This window comes from Melozone crissalis, unplaced genomic scaffold, assembly GCF_028551555.1.
Source record: "Melozone crissalis strain CALT ecotype California unplaced genomic scaffold, PUWL_Pcris_2 ptg000002l_1, whole genome shotgun sequence".
Taxonomy (NCBI): domain Eukaryota; kingdom Metazoa; phylum Chordata; class Aves; order Passeriformes; family Passerellidae; genus Melozone; species Melozone crissalis.
This window is the reverse complement of record NW_026535780.1, coordinates 22,470,840-22,487,684: the sequence shown is the minus strand read 5'-3', so window position 1 is coordinate 22,487,684 and position 16,845 is coordinate 22,470,840. Positions and strand designations below refer to the sequence as shown.

Here is a 16,845-nt window from a genome sequence, read left to right as displayed (position 1 = left end):
TTGTAAAAAGAAAACATCAGTGATAGCTCTGTGAGCAAAATAAAAATTACTGACCCCTTCTTAAATTTACATAGTGGTCAAATACATAACATCCTAATGCAAAGGAAAAAGTTATAAATTACATTTTAATGGAATATGTTTTGTGGTCAGCAACACGTAAGTTCTAACTTTATAATGATTAGTAGTGTTTATCATTTTTGTACATAGGCATAAATCAGCTAAGAGGTAGATTACTTGTGTTGAAAAAAAAGGCCAGAAACTGAAACATATGCAAAATTTTCTTCTGATTGCACTAGACTACTTCAAACAATTGCTACAGGGATGCAAAAATATAAGTGCAACAAGTAACTTTCCTCTTTTTCAAATTAATGTTGGATAAATTTCTGACTTCTATCTCTTGGGCACTGGTGCCTTTTTGCTCTGTATACCTACAGAGATAAGTACCACTGAGAAGACAGGAACTGGTAAAAGTGTTAAAAAAGCTAAAGCAGAGGATACAACAATAAATAGCTACAAAGATCATTAGGTAACACAATGAATTCCATGTGGGAAATCAGTACTTCCAAATCACAAAAAACCCAAAAAAACAAACAAACAAAAAAAAAACAAACCAGAAAGAGAGAGCTTATTCAATTATGGAATTATGGATAAGTATGCCCTAAAACAGGATCCAATACATGAATGCCAAAGTGCCTGGTGAAAAAAACCCAACTGGGTGTATAGAACAAACCATCTACACTCATTATCATTTAAAACAGCTAATCATATAAAAGAGCACTAAGATTTTAGTTGATTGTTGTTAAGATATCATTTAGTCTCCTATGTGTCAGTCTGGAATAAGGATGTGTTAGATACATGTTTAGAAAATTCAACCATGAAAGAGGTGTTTGAATTCTGCTATTTGAATTCACTCCAAGCTTCTAGATATTTCAAGCACAGAATCTACTACTATGCCAGTCGTGGCTCCTGACACAGAATGACATTAAGAGAAGGTATTCAGGATCTTCAACAAAGCCATCACAGTACTCTACACACAAGTGTTTCCCTTAAATATGTCCAAGCTAGGTATTAGTCACTTTTGAGACATGTAGATGGGATAGTCAGAAACACAGTTATCTCCTCTCTGCTGCTTGACTTTTCTAGTTGTGCAGCAATAAGTCTTCTACAGAAAAGAATCACAGTAATAACCAAACTTTTTCTAAAATATCCAAATATATTATTTTCTTTTCCTAATATTTTTCAGCACAGCTTTTTTTGTCAGGCTGAAGCAGACAGGTCTTCCCTTACAATTGCTTTGTAGCTTTTTCTTAAAAACAGACAACACAGAAAAACCCCTGAGTTCTTAAAGTAATTGCTCAGAGATGAAAAACTGTAAAATTAGAATCACATTTCTCTAACTACTATGTGTCCTTTATTTCACCAGTTTCATCGACTGCAACTACTGAGTCATAGAGGTATTTATTTAATCCCAAACTATTTTTTGAAAGGACTGATATTCATTGAGCTATCATAATGCAAGAGGAGAGAAATTTGGTTTTGAAGACAGAAGAATAAATCTGGTGATGGGAAGTCAATGGTTTGTGCCTATTTTGCATGTGTGGTTGACACTCTCTCAAAAGGAGCAGGAAACACTGTCTTGGTTAGAATGGAGGTGACCAGTCTAACAGGATGCATGCATGTGCAGAAGAGCAGAGTCTGCCTGGTCTCCATAGGCTGCACATGAGAATGTTTGGGGCTAGGCAGACCCTTTGCCTGGCCTGCCATGGGATGTGCTTTCCTCTTTGCAAGGCTAGAACACGCCAAAGGAAAATAGGAGAGGCTCTTCTCTCTAAACTTGCTTAGTCCATATCTCTAAATGACAAAATCAACCTCTTCAACAGTCTACCAATTTATCCTGTGGGCATAAAGCCAAAATGATTTTGTCAATGTAACTAATTGCATAGAAAACATTTTGTGAGTATTCTGAGAATGCAAAGTTATAAAATCTGGATAAAAATTAGCGACTGCACATTTTAAACTGATATGCTACTTATGTGACTACTTAAATATTTTTATTTTGAAACCCAATAAGTACCTATACAGAGAAAAAAACCAACAAACCAACACCTCTTCATCCTCATTAATTACAGTGATGGTTCCAGGTGGGTGCTACTGTAATTCCATTTGCTACCCATTTAGGAAAGCTAGATTTTAGTGAACTGGGCCACAGCAAGGTCAGGACTGGCAGCAGTGCACTGATAATATAGAAGCTACTAAACACATGAAAGGAATTACAGCAGATCACACATCAAAAAATTTGGCCTTTGCTTCCTTTCTTAGTCCTATGGGCAAAAAATGCTCTACATATCCTGTGAGGTGACCAGACATATAAAAGTAGTCCCTTGCTACAAGGGTTGCAGTGCAGTAATTGCCTGCAGAGAAGCTGAAAAACTTCTGCAGTGCACTTGTCTTCTAGAGGTGTCTCTGGAACACAGTATCAATGAACCTATGGCCATAAGGTATAGTTTTAGTAAACTATGAAGTAATTTTGGTCTCTCTCAAAAAAAGTAAGATGAAACAAAGCTGAAGTTTGCAGCTGTGCATTTAGATGTCATCTGTTTAATTACTTCTATCATTTTATTGTTTAAATTCCTCAGCAAAAATAACAGCATGAGCATGAACTTTTAAAAATCAGTTTTTCATTTTTATACTGTTTAATGTTTAGACAGTTTGAGGAATCTCTTTATACTTTTGAAACATTCACCCAAATTCAGGAAGCATTGTATAAATATACACTTGACAGACTGTATAAATGATAAGTTTGCACAATTCCAATGGAAAGTCTGTATGATATTTTTGGATGCCAAATGTTCCTTGAAAAAAACCAAGTGGAATATAGTTTCTCTAAACAGTGGAAGTTTGAAGAGGGGACTAGTAAAAAAGGCAAAATACAATATAACCCAAAGACTTTTATGCCTTAGTTTTGTGGTAGAAATAATTTTATCTCAGAACTTAATGCTGCCTGGTAGTCAAAGGATCTTTAATTTCAGATTTTTAAATATTTTGTGTGTACTTGCTTTACCATATGACTAAGATAAATAATCCTGTGATTTCCCCATTGTTTTCAGCTTGAATTTCACTTTGGCTTAACTGATAAATCTAGCTAAGTGGAACAATATCTCAGTTTTTTCAGATATCCTATAAATTCACCCAGGTGAAATTTCCCTGAACACAGCCTTCATATTTGATGTGTGGAATTTCTCTAAATGGTGCAATACAACCTGGTATAAGGAACAGGCTGGCAGGCAAACTCTCCTCAGTGTGTTTCATAAGCTGATATGGGACAGGATTTCTTTTTGCTGCTGTGTCAGTGTATCAAAATCATACCTGGACATCAATCAAAGTGTATCTGAAGCAGAAAAGAACATTACAAACAAATAAATACCAGATTTTCCTTTACACTGAACAATGTGTATTAATGCATACTTTCAGCATGTCTATTGCAATTGGTAATGCTTATAGCATGGTCAATACAAGACACTACTCTAAAACATGAATATTTAACTTTCTAAGTCAATTCACATTTATCTTTGGCACTGATTACATTAGTTTCTCAAGATGCCACTTTTATTTTCTTCTTCTTGTAGAATAATCATATTCATAATGGCAAGCTGGAACTATTTCTGAAATACTGCATATGATATTGTAAAATATGTCAATAACACAGTATTAAAAATAATCTTCCTTTAATTCTTCTTCCTGAAGTCCTGGCACTACTTTGTCTATTTCAATACCCCTTGAAAACTCTCCTGATATAAAACCCCACTCCACAGTAATTATGAAATACATTACCTGTCATGTTAAAGCCAGTATATTTGCTTTCTTAAAACCCCATTAGACTATTGTTAACTGACTACTGGCACCTCTAAAGTCAGTATGAATCTATGCCTAAAAAATTTATTGAAGGGCAGTTTTACTTCTAAATATGCATTTGAAGGAGGGCAAAGAGAGAAACAAAAAAGATACAAATCTACTCAAAATATCCCTGTGTACTCACAATATTGACCATGAAGACTACAGATTCCAGTGTCAGGTAGTTCAGTGACTCTATGATGCAGCCCAAATATTTAAATAGTAGTGATTATAAAGAAAACTTTAGAGCTTTATTTTTCTGCCTGGAGCTAAAAAAAATTAGGACACTGCACAGACACAAACACACAAACAAATACACTGTCCATCTGGAAAATAGCAAATTCCATCACCTGTAGTTTGAGTCCAGTTTAGTAAATATAATTGGATACACTCTTATGAGCTGCAGTGTGTGAAAAATACAAAATGCAGATTAAAAAAATTATTTTTAGAAAACAAGTTCAGTAACATTTGCAGTTACATAATATATCAGGCATTTTTTTACTATGCCAAAAACATGGAAAAATCAACCAATGAAGCTGTCTAAATACAGTGGGTTAAAAAAGATATGCCACAGAATTGCATTTTTCTGTATTTTTCTTGAATACATATATGCACATATTTATACACTTCCAACCTTAAAAAGTTTAGAATTTGCTTTGTAGTTGGATTGGCTCATCTATAAGCTTCTCCCTGTTTCTTGAAAAACTGTCACATACAATGATTAAACAATACTATTCAATAGTTAAATGATTTTGGTTGTCAGAAAGAGTTCAAACCTCTTCTGTTCCTATCCTGCAAGTACAGGGCATATCTATTTGTAGACACTCCTATGTCCTATTTGTACCACCTTCACACCCATTTATTTTTTAATGCTCAAGAACACACAATACCAGCCAGAAAACTGGAGTAGCTGTGATTTATGCCAACCATTTACAGTGAAACAGAGATGCCTGATACTATCTCTGTATTTTATTACTCTCAACATGCACTTGTGTTAGCCATTAACATACCAGTGCTGGCCATTGCCTTCTCACAGAAAAAACCAAAACCCTAGCAACAAAAATATCAGTGGGCATGAAAAATGTTTTGAGAGGCTGAAGAATGGTGCATTTATCTTTGTGTCCAACAACTAATAAAGCCCATAAGACAACCCTTAAAAAGAAGTGATGGAATTTTTTGTTCTTACGCAAAAAAAAACCAGGATAGCTTCTGAAATGCAACACAAACCCACTGCATGTGGCTTTTTAATTTCTTTTTTCTTTATTGCAGCATAGTAAGGTTTAATAGCAAAGTAAGACCTTAAACATAACAAACATTAAGCAGGACTTTTGACCATACTTAAGGTGGTTAAGCTAAGTGAAACTATATTGGAAAAGTCAGTTAAGAGCTAGGAACCATACTCACTTAAACAGTAAAATTTGAGTTGCTCAGGATAACAGTAACATGGATTTAATTTTGCCATGGGAGCTTGGAAGAGAATCCCATAGAGAAATATGCTAAAATAACATGTTACTATTCTGTATATTTCTGATAATCCTTTTTGTTAAATAATTGAAAACCAAAGCTGAAATACTTACAAGCATTAAATGAAAGACACTGGCAAACAGTTTTGCAAAAGAAAGAAATCTTCTATCCAAAATGTAGTTTAAGAACTGTGGTATGAATTTGTCATAGATAAAACCCTGTGAGGGACATCAGAGAACCCACAAGTATTTACGGAATGAACCGCAATCTGTATACAGAAGTTAACAAATGTTTCATTACAAACGGGATATGCTTCTCTCAGTAACAGAAGCACACAACTTGCCTTGTAGTTACCTTAAGATCCTGCTAGAATTAAAAATGCTACAAAGAACTTTATATGCTATTAGAAAACACTTTTCAACAAAAAGCATTTGTTGAAACCAGAGCTGACGGAAGTTATATTTACTCACAGTTATGAAGAAAACTGTATAGAATAAAGAGTTTTAAAAGCTCTTCTCAGCTCTTTTAGAATAAATTATTTACTGCAGCCAAGACTTTAGATAATTTAGTTAATTTTCAGTATATAAGACAGAAAAGCAACCTTGATATATGAATTCAATCCTATATTTTAAGAATCAGTGAAGTAGAGTCTGGGAAGAAACTGTAAGGAGTTTGTGTAAAGCAAAGGAACATTACTTCAGTAATTCATACAGAGGAATCACTCCAGCTCTTAAGGTGGCATTAATTTCTAAGAGCCAGCTAATTATTTTCTCCCATGTTAACAGAAACCAAACACCTCCCCTCATTCCCCCCTGCATTTTACAATAACAGGCACAAGATAAAGCTACTTGTTCAGGAAAAAGAAAGATTAAAGGGATGTAACTTGAAGAAGTGCAAAACCTTCAATAACATTGCTTTATAACGTAAAACATGAAATACAAAACACTACTTATATAAAAAATAACTCCATCTTTTGGACTACCTTTTATTTCCCAGTTTTATCTGAAAATTTTTTCATTGTATTAAAGTTGCTGAGTACATAAATTATGAAAGGTATTCTGGGATTTCTAAGTGGTATTTAATGTGTTTTTCCCTTGTCCCTGTACCCTTTCTTGTTTACCTTTTTAAACTGTTACAGCCTATTTAATAATGTTAATGTTGAATCTGAGAACTATTTAAAAATTCTTAGTACACTGCATCAAATTCTGAGCTGTTTCAAAAGGCCAGATCATGATGGCAAATGAAGCTGATCCATGCCCAAGCTGATCACACACACCTTTGTGCCAGGGCTAATCCTTTTGTGCCTACACAATAAATAGGCTCAGGATAATAATCTTACTGAAAACAATTGCTTGATGGCCCTAATATTTTTTTATTTCTTTCAGGTCCCTCAGCCTGTTCCCTATACACAAGTATAAACAGCAACACCATGAAGAAGTAGATCTTAAAAGAGTTCAAATTTGGATTTACAATTTAAATGGGCACAAAACTCACTGCCCAATGACCATGGATAAAGTAATGTTAAAAAACTGACATGACATTCACCCCATTCTAGCAGCCCCAAGGAAGCCCAGGGCAACACTTCACTCCTTTAGTCCCTTCACTGGGCATGGATGGTCTGCACATCACTTGCTTGGATGGGAGGGTGAGAGACCTCTCTACTCAAAGAACTCTGCAAATATCTGACATGCTTTCTCTCCTCTGTGGTAAAACAAGAATTGCTTTAGGGAGGAATTAACAGTTTGGAAATATTTTCAAGTGGGAGAAAGGGGCATTGTTATAGTGAAGGGAAGCAGCTACAGAGTTGATCTCATTGAAGGAGGTAGTTTTCAGTGCTGGTTAAAGAGATATGAGATTTCTGAGGGGTTCAGTCAAAATGTGCAAACATAGAGAAAAAAAAAAGGAAAAGAAATTATGCTTCCTAGGGAGACGATGAAAATAACTGCAATAACCTTAGGTCTCAAGTAAAAACACCCATATGCATAACAAGTGTTTAGAATCTTAGGACTAAGAAATATCAAGGCAAGAAGTTAGGAAATTGAGCATTCACATATGTAGAACAAAAAAAAAAGTTTAAAAGGATTAGAACTAACCAAAAAACCAAAAAAGTTGTTTGATTTTATTTTGATTGGCTTCATCACAGCAGAACTGCTATTTTTTGGGGAAGAAAGGAAATGGGAAAAAACATGTTAAACAGCATCTCAAACCAGCACAAATGAAAGATCCTAATCTCTCCTCCACTCAGTCACCCTAAACATATTACAGATTTCAAAACTGAGGTTGTATGAATTTCACGTGGCAAGCTCTGCATATACCCCACAGAAAATACTAATTAGTGTTAAAACATTATTTGAGACAGCAAGAAGTATCAGAAGACCAAGGAACCTCTGAGTCCAGCCTGATGTGTTTCTCAAACTTAACCTTGACTTAGCAGAAGACACAGTAGTTAAGATCACACACAGCTGAGAAGTCTTTTTATAGAACAAAGTATAGCACATGAGCAAAGCAGAGACAGCAATGCCCTTGTGGAAGTTTTACTTGAAAACTGCTATTTATTTCTGACCTTAAGCTGTTTAATGATGGCATCATATTAAATGAAAGAAATGGAGTACATGCTACAGTAAATCATATAAAGTACACAGACTTTATGGACTCCATTTTGAAGAGGTGCATCCTTGATGCCTGGCTCTAAAGTTCTCAACTAAACTGTCCAACCTAAGAAATTCCTGAACACACAATCCAGTTTAAAAGGAGCCTGGAAACCCATTCCCAATTTAGTTCTAAATCACACAGGATGCGGCTAGTGACAAGAACCTAGTTATGCAAACACCTCAGCCAAGCGAGAAGCAGAAGGGAAGAGCATTGCAGATAAAATGTATATTAAGTCCTACTTTCAACAAAGTTGAAAGTAACAATGAATCATTGAGGAAGGTCACTGGTTTTTTATATTAAAACATTTTAATATATGCACTGTTGAAGAATTACTAGACTTCAAAAATGTCTTTATCAATTCTACGTGTTTCAGCTTTGATCAGTTTAAATTAATTGATTATTCCTTTGAATTCATTCTTTAATATACGTACTTGTTTTTCTTTTCCCTCTAACATATTTAATAAGGTTTCCAAAAATGCAGTCCTGATTAACAAAAAATGGATGCTTAAATGACATAATGCCACTGCTTTTTGATAGGAATGTTTCTATGAAGTAAATTTCAATTTCCTTTCTCTGAGGAACTGCACAAAGAAATTAAAACTTATTGTATGAATCAAGTCCTGTGCTATGAAAGAAAAAATATAAAGTAGGTATGTGTATGGAGAACACAGTGATTAAATTTATCAGTTAAAGAGAAAAGTAAAGTTGTAAAAATTATTTTCTTATGAAAATATTACATTATAAGGAAATGTATTTCAAATCTAGGTATTTAGGAAAATCAGTTATGTTGAAGATTCCTGTGAACTCACAAGGAAATTTCAAGTAAAAAAAAGTTTCAAGGTTAAAGCTGAACATTTTAAATGCCAAATTCCAAATATAAATTTAGCTTTGAATAGCTTTTGGTATTAGATAATTAGCAAGCCACATTTCTGAAACTAAATGGGCAGTTCCAGCTGTTATTTTACAATTAGTTTCCACTGAGAGTTTTAAATTAATAACTGATGCAATAGCCTTAAACATGCCAATGCTAATTAGGAGTGGTGTTTGCATGTAATACTATCCATATATATGAATATCTTGCTGGGCAAAAGGTCTAAGCAGATTTTTTTTTGCCTCTCTGTTAAACACAGAAGAGAAAAATGTAAAGCAGGAAAAGACTTTACTTCCAAGCCTTACTCCAGAGAGTAGTATAGGATTCTTACAGAAGATAAAGATTATTCTCCTAAGTCTTTATAAAACTTTATGCTAAAAAAAATGTGATCAAGTACCATAGCAAAGAAAAATATTCAGAAATTACAATTACTATAAAAATTTTGATTTACACCCCTATTCAACAACTATTAATTCTACAGATTATTAAATGCAAAAAGAAACAAGATTGTATATTCAAGTTATACGAGAGAGAATCCTGTTAAAAAAATCTTCAGAAATAAAATCATCCCTGTTTGAAATCTGAAAAAAATTAGCAAATAAATTATGCGATCAATTTCAAAATCTTTGCTGTTACAATTTTCTTTCCTTAACACAGATAGATGAGAACTTAAAAGGATGCTAACACAATCCCACTGCACAATTGATACAGAATAAAATACTTACTTTTTAAAACACTAATCATTTCTTCTCTCAAATGTTTTTTCCTATATAACATCACCCTGCAGTTGCAATAATTTTGAAATTTGTGAAAAACTGCGAAAGTGATTTTACCATATACTAAAGCTGATATTTTTCCTAATTCCTTATGGTACATACAGACAATTTAATAAGTAGCTCACATTTCCCTTAAAAACTGTGTGCATACATTTTTTTCACTGATTATCTCTGTTGCCTTTATTCAGAGAAGAAGAAACCCTGGTCAGCATTAGCTAACTCCTTGTTTGCCTAGCAGATACATCTCACAGATGTACTGAAAATAAAAATAGGTAAAATAGAAAATAAGTCTTAATAGAACCTTTGCAAAATAATCAACTCTTAAAAGAAAGAGTTATTTCCTCAATAAAAGGAAATATGCATATTAGGTCCATAAAACCGAAACGTTTTTAAACTGTTATTTGGTTTGAAAAGGAAGATATCAAAAAGTAACCTTTTTACACATAATAAAATGATAGAAAATCCAGGCTTTTTGAACAATAATTTCAAGGTATAGTTTTTCAAATATGAACATGTCAAAATATTTCTGAAGAGAAGATGCCTACAGATGTGGGTGCTGTTGAAAAGTTCTGAAAAGCATTTGATTTTCCAAACCACATTTTAAAGAAAAAACAGATTTCCACACAGACTGCTGGCTTCTTTCAGAAATTCCTTGAATAATTTTTTTCCTTCCTTTCACTCCAGCACTATCACTACAGACAAAAAAATATTTATTACTCCTTATTTCCCTGATGGATTTTTGTAAACCAATAATGGGCATTACATGATTGTTACAAGGATGTTCTAGATGGAGTTCTTTAAAATAAAGAAAAATAGCAGCTATTCTATGAGGAAAATATCTTTGTTTTGCTATTTGCAAATGTTTGAGAGTTAAGGAGTGAAAAACAGTAAACTACAAAAATGAAAAAATTATAATAAGAAAAGGCTTGCATTAATAAAAATTTAAATGAAAAATAATAAAATATACAGCTACCTTTTTATAAGTAAATTCAAACATGTACTGTTTTTGTGGGGAGAGGCATGTCTAAAAAATTTCCATTTACATTCACAAATTGGAAACAGTCTAGGGACAGCTTTATGCTTTGATCTATGAAAGATCTACACATGAAAATGACCATGGAACACTCAGACCTGTACTATTAAGCTTTGATATATGACATGAATGAAATCCTTGGATCTCAAAAATTATGAATCCAGAGCGTGGACAACAATTAGGTTCTTTACTGGCCAAGCTGAGGAAAGCTTGGGATTCTGCTCACCTAAACTCCCAGAAGTTGATAGTTTGGCAGTATTATTCCTGACTTTTCAAGTAAGACCTTTACACAACAGCCTTCAATCAGCCTCTAGTCGCTGAGCTCTTTGTCAGCAATTCCATTTCTGCACTACAATATCGTAACTCAACATTATTTTACTCTGTCTGTTCATGGATACTCTCTAAAACTCTATTAACTATTGTTCCATGACAGTTTGCTAAAACAACCCTGTTGGGGATGATCAGCAGTCACCTCTATAATCCATCTGAGCATTTGCACAGTATTTGGTGTAATGGGCCCCTTATCCCAAAACAGAAGTAGACTTAAACATCATCTCAATTTCAGCTTCATATTTAAGCATATCCATGCACCTACCTTGCCTCATTTTTTCAGTCAGAGAACCAGAATTTCTGGGTCTTGTGAGGAAGTTTTGTCAACCATTTCCCTGTTGACAGTGCCTAGTTCTACTGGTAGCTTAGTAGAACTAGTGCTATTCACTGTTCATACCCCCAACATACACACTTCTTAAAAACCCATCAGGAGTTAAAGCCCACAAAAATATAGTTCTGTCCTTCATTGTTTAGCAGAAACTTCATTTACTCTGACTCCTTCACAGTTTCAATTACCTACTCTTCCCTCCCTTTAGCCAGGCTAAGCAACTGCCTTACTTCCATTCTTATCCAAAAACCCTCCTTTATCTGCTCCCTGACCCCATCCCAAGGCCTTTTGATAATCTGATAATCTTCCAATCAACAGAACTGGCAGTTTCTTGATGGCAATGTACAGTTCTGGTAACATCTGTGGAACACAAATACAGCTGGAGCCGAAGTTTAAGAATCAGAGAATCATGAAAAACCATTACAATCAAAAAATCAACTCCTACAATTTAGCAGGGAAAAAAATAAAAAAAGACATTGTCTCTTACTGTCACCATAGAGAAATGTGTCACCATACTGCTTTCAGAGTCCTCAATTTGCTGTTATGGTGCATTTAACCTTCTTTACTATATATTAATAGCAGAACTAAAGTGGTCCATTTTCTACTGGTGAAAATACTCTACGACTAATTTTTATACAGCATAGGAAAATTGAAGTTACAATGTCAATACATTTTTTTCCAACTTCCAATAATCACCTGAAACTATATTCGTGCCCAAATGATTGAGGCACATTGTTTTTCCAACATGCCCTTTTCAGTTTAGTTCTCTCTCCAAGTTAGCATGTAAGCTCTTTTTCCTAAGACATACTAGGTGGAGTCACTTCAGCCTACAGGCCAAAAGTGGTCTGGTTTATTTAGTATGACCTGCAGCCCTACCAGACTTATCTTCACGCACTGGTATTCCACTAATGATACGTGAGCACATTCAGCTTTTCATGTATAAATAAATGGGACAAATTCAAAAGATATTTGGAAATGCTATTCAGCCTCTAGCCATGAAAATGTTTCTCACCCTTTCATAAAAGAACAATTTCTAAATGAGAAGCAAAAATTCTTCTTTCTCATGAAGCACTACAAAAGTGACACTAATTGCATGTGGCTGTAGTTCAGGCCTAAACAGAAGACTGTTTAAAGCAAAGTGACACCACAAATTAAGTTTGTATCCCCACTCCAGAAACACTGCAAAGACAGTGGTTCAGACAACAATTTATTTTCTTTTATTCTATTAAAAGCAGCAGCATCAAATTAGAGAAGAGAGGTTGGAAAAAGACTAAAGATGACATGTTGGCATTATTAGAATACTGCAGATGCTAATTCTTCATTAACCAACAGGCTTCTGTAATTTATATTTTTAGAGTGTCTTACACTAGATATTGTACTACTTGTACCTCTGTTAATATTTGCTAAGAAATCTGTCACCAAGCACATGAACCACACATTGTGTGGGTTTGCTCATCTTACCACTCAATTTTTAAGCATTCTGTATTAGCTCCAGGTTTTTTTCCAGCACCATGAGCATGTTAAAAAGGGCAAATACTTTGTAAGAAGAACTCTCATATTTAGACCCAACATTATGTGTTAATAATATCCCTCTGGTTTTTTTTCCTTGTATACAGACTGTATGTCCTGCCCACAGTACAGAACCCTTTGCCTAATTTTATTTAAAGAACCCTGGAAAACGGTGAAATTAACTTCACTTAGAACTCTAGCTGTCTCACAGCAGTGACTGTCATGTAAGACAATGAAGAGACATCTTGAACAACGCTTCTGTAAGTACACTTTGCTCTAAATCAAAGATTTTGTAATTAGAAAATGGATCTTTATATTTTTAATTTCAAAAGTATTAATTTTTATTCTTTGAAAATCTTGGAACTTGCTTAAACAGATTAAGATAGTCACCTTCTTCCCAAAATCAAAAGACTCCCCACTATAAAGTTCAATATTGTCCTATAAAACACTGCAAAGTAACTTGATGCTCTGCTCTGATACATCTTAGAAACAGTAAAGCTAGTATAATTGGATGATTAAAGAAGGAAAGAGAAGAACAAATCATTTCATAGATGATGAGAAATTGGGGAGTGGTCACTGAAGCTGAGGAAATCACTTAAAATGTCAGAAAACTCAGAAAAAGACATAGGAAGCACAATGCTGGGAGACTGGTCACAAAATGCCAGTAGCAGTCATATGAGGGATGTCTCTGGCCCAGTGCTTATTTCTATCTTACTCATTTGGTGTCATAATTCCTAAAGGAGGAGTGGAGCATATTGTATCTACATTAAAACTATGAAAACCAAATATACACTGCACAAATCGTGTCTGGAACATTTATGTATATAAAACCCAAAGGACCATAATGCATAATAATACATCAGAACCTTTGAAAAGCACTGAACGTCAACATTTCAGGTAAAGCCACATAGGCAAAGATAGAGACTCAAAAATCTAGCACAGCACAGCACAGTTAACTAGCACATCTTCGGTGATTTTAACTGTATAGGAGTTGCTTACTCACTGGTTTGTAATGTGCATACAAGGAACATCACACAGTTCCTCACAGTGACTGAAATGACCTTACAGAAGCTGGTAATTGCAAATTCCACTTTATGATCAGGCATTTTTTGATAAAGTTTTTGTTGCTATGAGAGGAGTGGAGTCTACATTTGGGTCTCTGACTCTTAAAGCAGATATCAGATGGGAGTCTCCTCAGACAGAAAGGGTAGGAGCCTGTACAAATGTCTGGAAGATCTCTTTCATCTATGAGCACATGGAGAGCTGGATCAGGCTCTGCCACCCAAACCCACTGCTAATGCCCGCCTGCAAGACTTTTTCCATGATACAAAAGATAAAATGCTCATTTAAAAACAAAAGGGGGAAAAAAAAGAGAAAGAAAGGATAAACTGCTATAACCAAACATACAAGCAAACCCATTAATTTAAATGCTTCCACATGGAAATATGAAGAAAAAGACTCTCTTACAACTTCTAAGTGATCAGAAGTGAAACTGGAGATATTTCATGGTCTCCTAAAAATCCTAGTCTTGACAAAAGTAAAACTTGCTGTCATTTTCTAGGCAGTAAATGTTTTACTGCTGGGAAAAGATTTTGATGTTTGTAATTTCTATTGAAGAGCACTATGAAGCAGTTAAAAATATTGCCACATCTGAAAAACAGACCAACGGGAAGTATAAGACACTTGTTCATCTGTATTTCTGTGACTTTTCTCACTTGGTATTATTTGCAACCCTACTTTCATGTCTGGCAACAGTGCCAACTCTACTAAGGATCATGTATTATTTTTATCATGTTGATTACATATGTTCACCAGTTTTGCTGCCTATATATGATTACTGTGGTTTGCACATACTTAGTGACACAATCCAGAGCATGACATTTTCACAGAAAATGTGTTTACTCGGAAAGAGCTCCTTAGAAGTTTGCATTCCTTTAAGCTTTGATCTACATGACATCAAGAATCCTACAGTTTGAATATATGTTTACCCTTTATATTATTAAGATCTATCTCCTTCTCACTATATGGCTACTGAACACTTTGGAAGTCACAAAAAATTTCCTTTTCTCTAAGGTGAACTTAGTAGTAGCTGAATAAAAGAAAACCTCTTAAAATGTTCTCATCTGTGAGTTTAAACTTCATAGTGATTTGACATTTAAATTCTGTTATTCATCAGCACTTCACAGCAGAACTTGATTTGTCTAAATGGATTTGAAAGCCCACAAGTGAAGAAAATCAGAAAAACCTGGTTTTGAATATCAAAAGATTGTATGTGAAAAGTATTTTTACAGGCTGCACATACCAGTTTTATTGATCAATTAACTTCTCCCAGAATGAATTTTACTGAGATCATATATGAAAAGCCAACCCCCTCCTCTGACACTTACTGATAAATGTCTTTTCTGAGCACAGCTCTACTAAGAGGGTTGTCAGCCTGAGGAGCCATAGAGACAGATCCAATCTTGAGAACCAAAGTGTCTTCTTTAATTGATGGATTAGCTGTAGTTAGGAAAAGAGAAAATATGTGTTTGATTAAAAGTCAAATGCACATAGCAGGAACACTGGAAAACTATTTATTTAAAAAATGTTCATAAGAATATTTGCTAAGGATTCGATTTTGCACAGGAGCAACATAAAATCAATAGCCCTGCTGTGATACATAAAGACAAAACTATTGTAATTTAATTTCCTCAGAGTTTTATCACACCACTGAGTCCTGGTCTGTGACTTCTCATTCTCTCTGACACTTTTGGGGGGGTTATTTCAAAATGACTTCAGACATTTTATGACATATTCTTTGTGATCTGTTTGTTTCTCCAATAACTATTTGCTGAAATATCAGCATGTAAACCTCTCTGAATTGTGCACCCTTTTTATTATGGGCCTATATCTTTAGATGTAAAACATTACAGGATACCACAGTATAACCATACTGGTAGCATTTGGAATCGGCTGCAACGCACATGGAAAGTTCAAACACAAGGACTGAAACAAGAGAATCTGAAATCTGACACATATACATAGAACAAGATGTAATGCTGGACAGTAAATTTCACATCAGGAACAAAATTAATCCAAGAAGAAAAAAAATCTCTGCTTTCCACTTATCTCCATAATTTTCAAATTTCAGCCACATGTAAAGTTTCTCAGTTTTAAAAGCAGTGGTCATATTAGACAAAAACCAAAGTTCTGCCCAGAAATAAAACAGCACCATATTTTTTGTAGAAAGCTAACTCTGCCAGCAGACACAAACAAAGCACTTGGATAAGGCTGTGCTCAGAAGACTCCATATTAACTAGGAAACTCTTGGGCAGGTGTGAAGCAAGTTCAAAGAGTTCATCATCTGAAGGTTCACTGCAAAACCTGTGTGAGACGTAACAAGGATGGAACGACATAACACCTGCTCCCACATGCAAGGAAGTTCTGCAAGACTCTCATATATGAGTTTTGAAAACAAGATTGCAGTAGAAGGTAGTTTAAATATTTTACTGAAGTGTGAAATGTTTGGTGTGGTAAGAACCAGCAAAATCTGTAATCTTAAAAAAATGTTTTTTTCAGACCCAGTAATGTCTTGGTGAAAGAGACACCATGCTTTACAGCTAAACACGTATAAAGACATGTATATTTTCTGAACAGATCTAAGAAATCACAAAAATTCTATGATAATTTCAAACTATTGAAGGGGATACCCCAGTAAATACATGGCAAAGTGGGAACACAAGCTCTGATACACAAGTGTGTTAGCACACAAGCCATCTATTTAAAAGAACCTGATGTACTTACAAAATAAAGACAAATCCTTTAGACACCCCCAAAGCAAATCAAAACTAACCACATATGGTTTGGTTGCTAGAAATAAGACACAAGAGTTAAGCTGATGAAAAACTCAGATTTTTTGACTAAATCTGAACTCCTATTTTCAAAAAGTAGTAAGGCACTGTACTAAGTACTAGAATACTGCCACTGTACACTTAGGTGTTGGGTATTTGCT

The 16,845-nt window shown here is 34.5% G+C and overlaps 1 protein-coding gene across 3 annotated transcripts in view; it reads right to left on the bottom strand.

Moving 5' to 3' along the window:
* The window catches only part of VPS13B (vacuolar protein sorting 13 homolog B), a 433,545-nt gene that overhangs the window by 160,763 nt on the left and 255,937 nt on the right, over positions 1-16,845 (bottom strand). For all 3 annotated transcript variants that reach the window (XM_054270120.1, XM_054270137.1, XM_054270129.1), the window contains exon 30: positions 15,242-15,353. In XM_054270120.1, the coding sequence (XP_054126095.1) occupies positions 15,242-15,353 (112 nt within the window). The remainder of the gene's footprint in view (positions 1-15,241; positions 15,354-16,845) is intronic.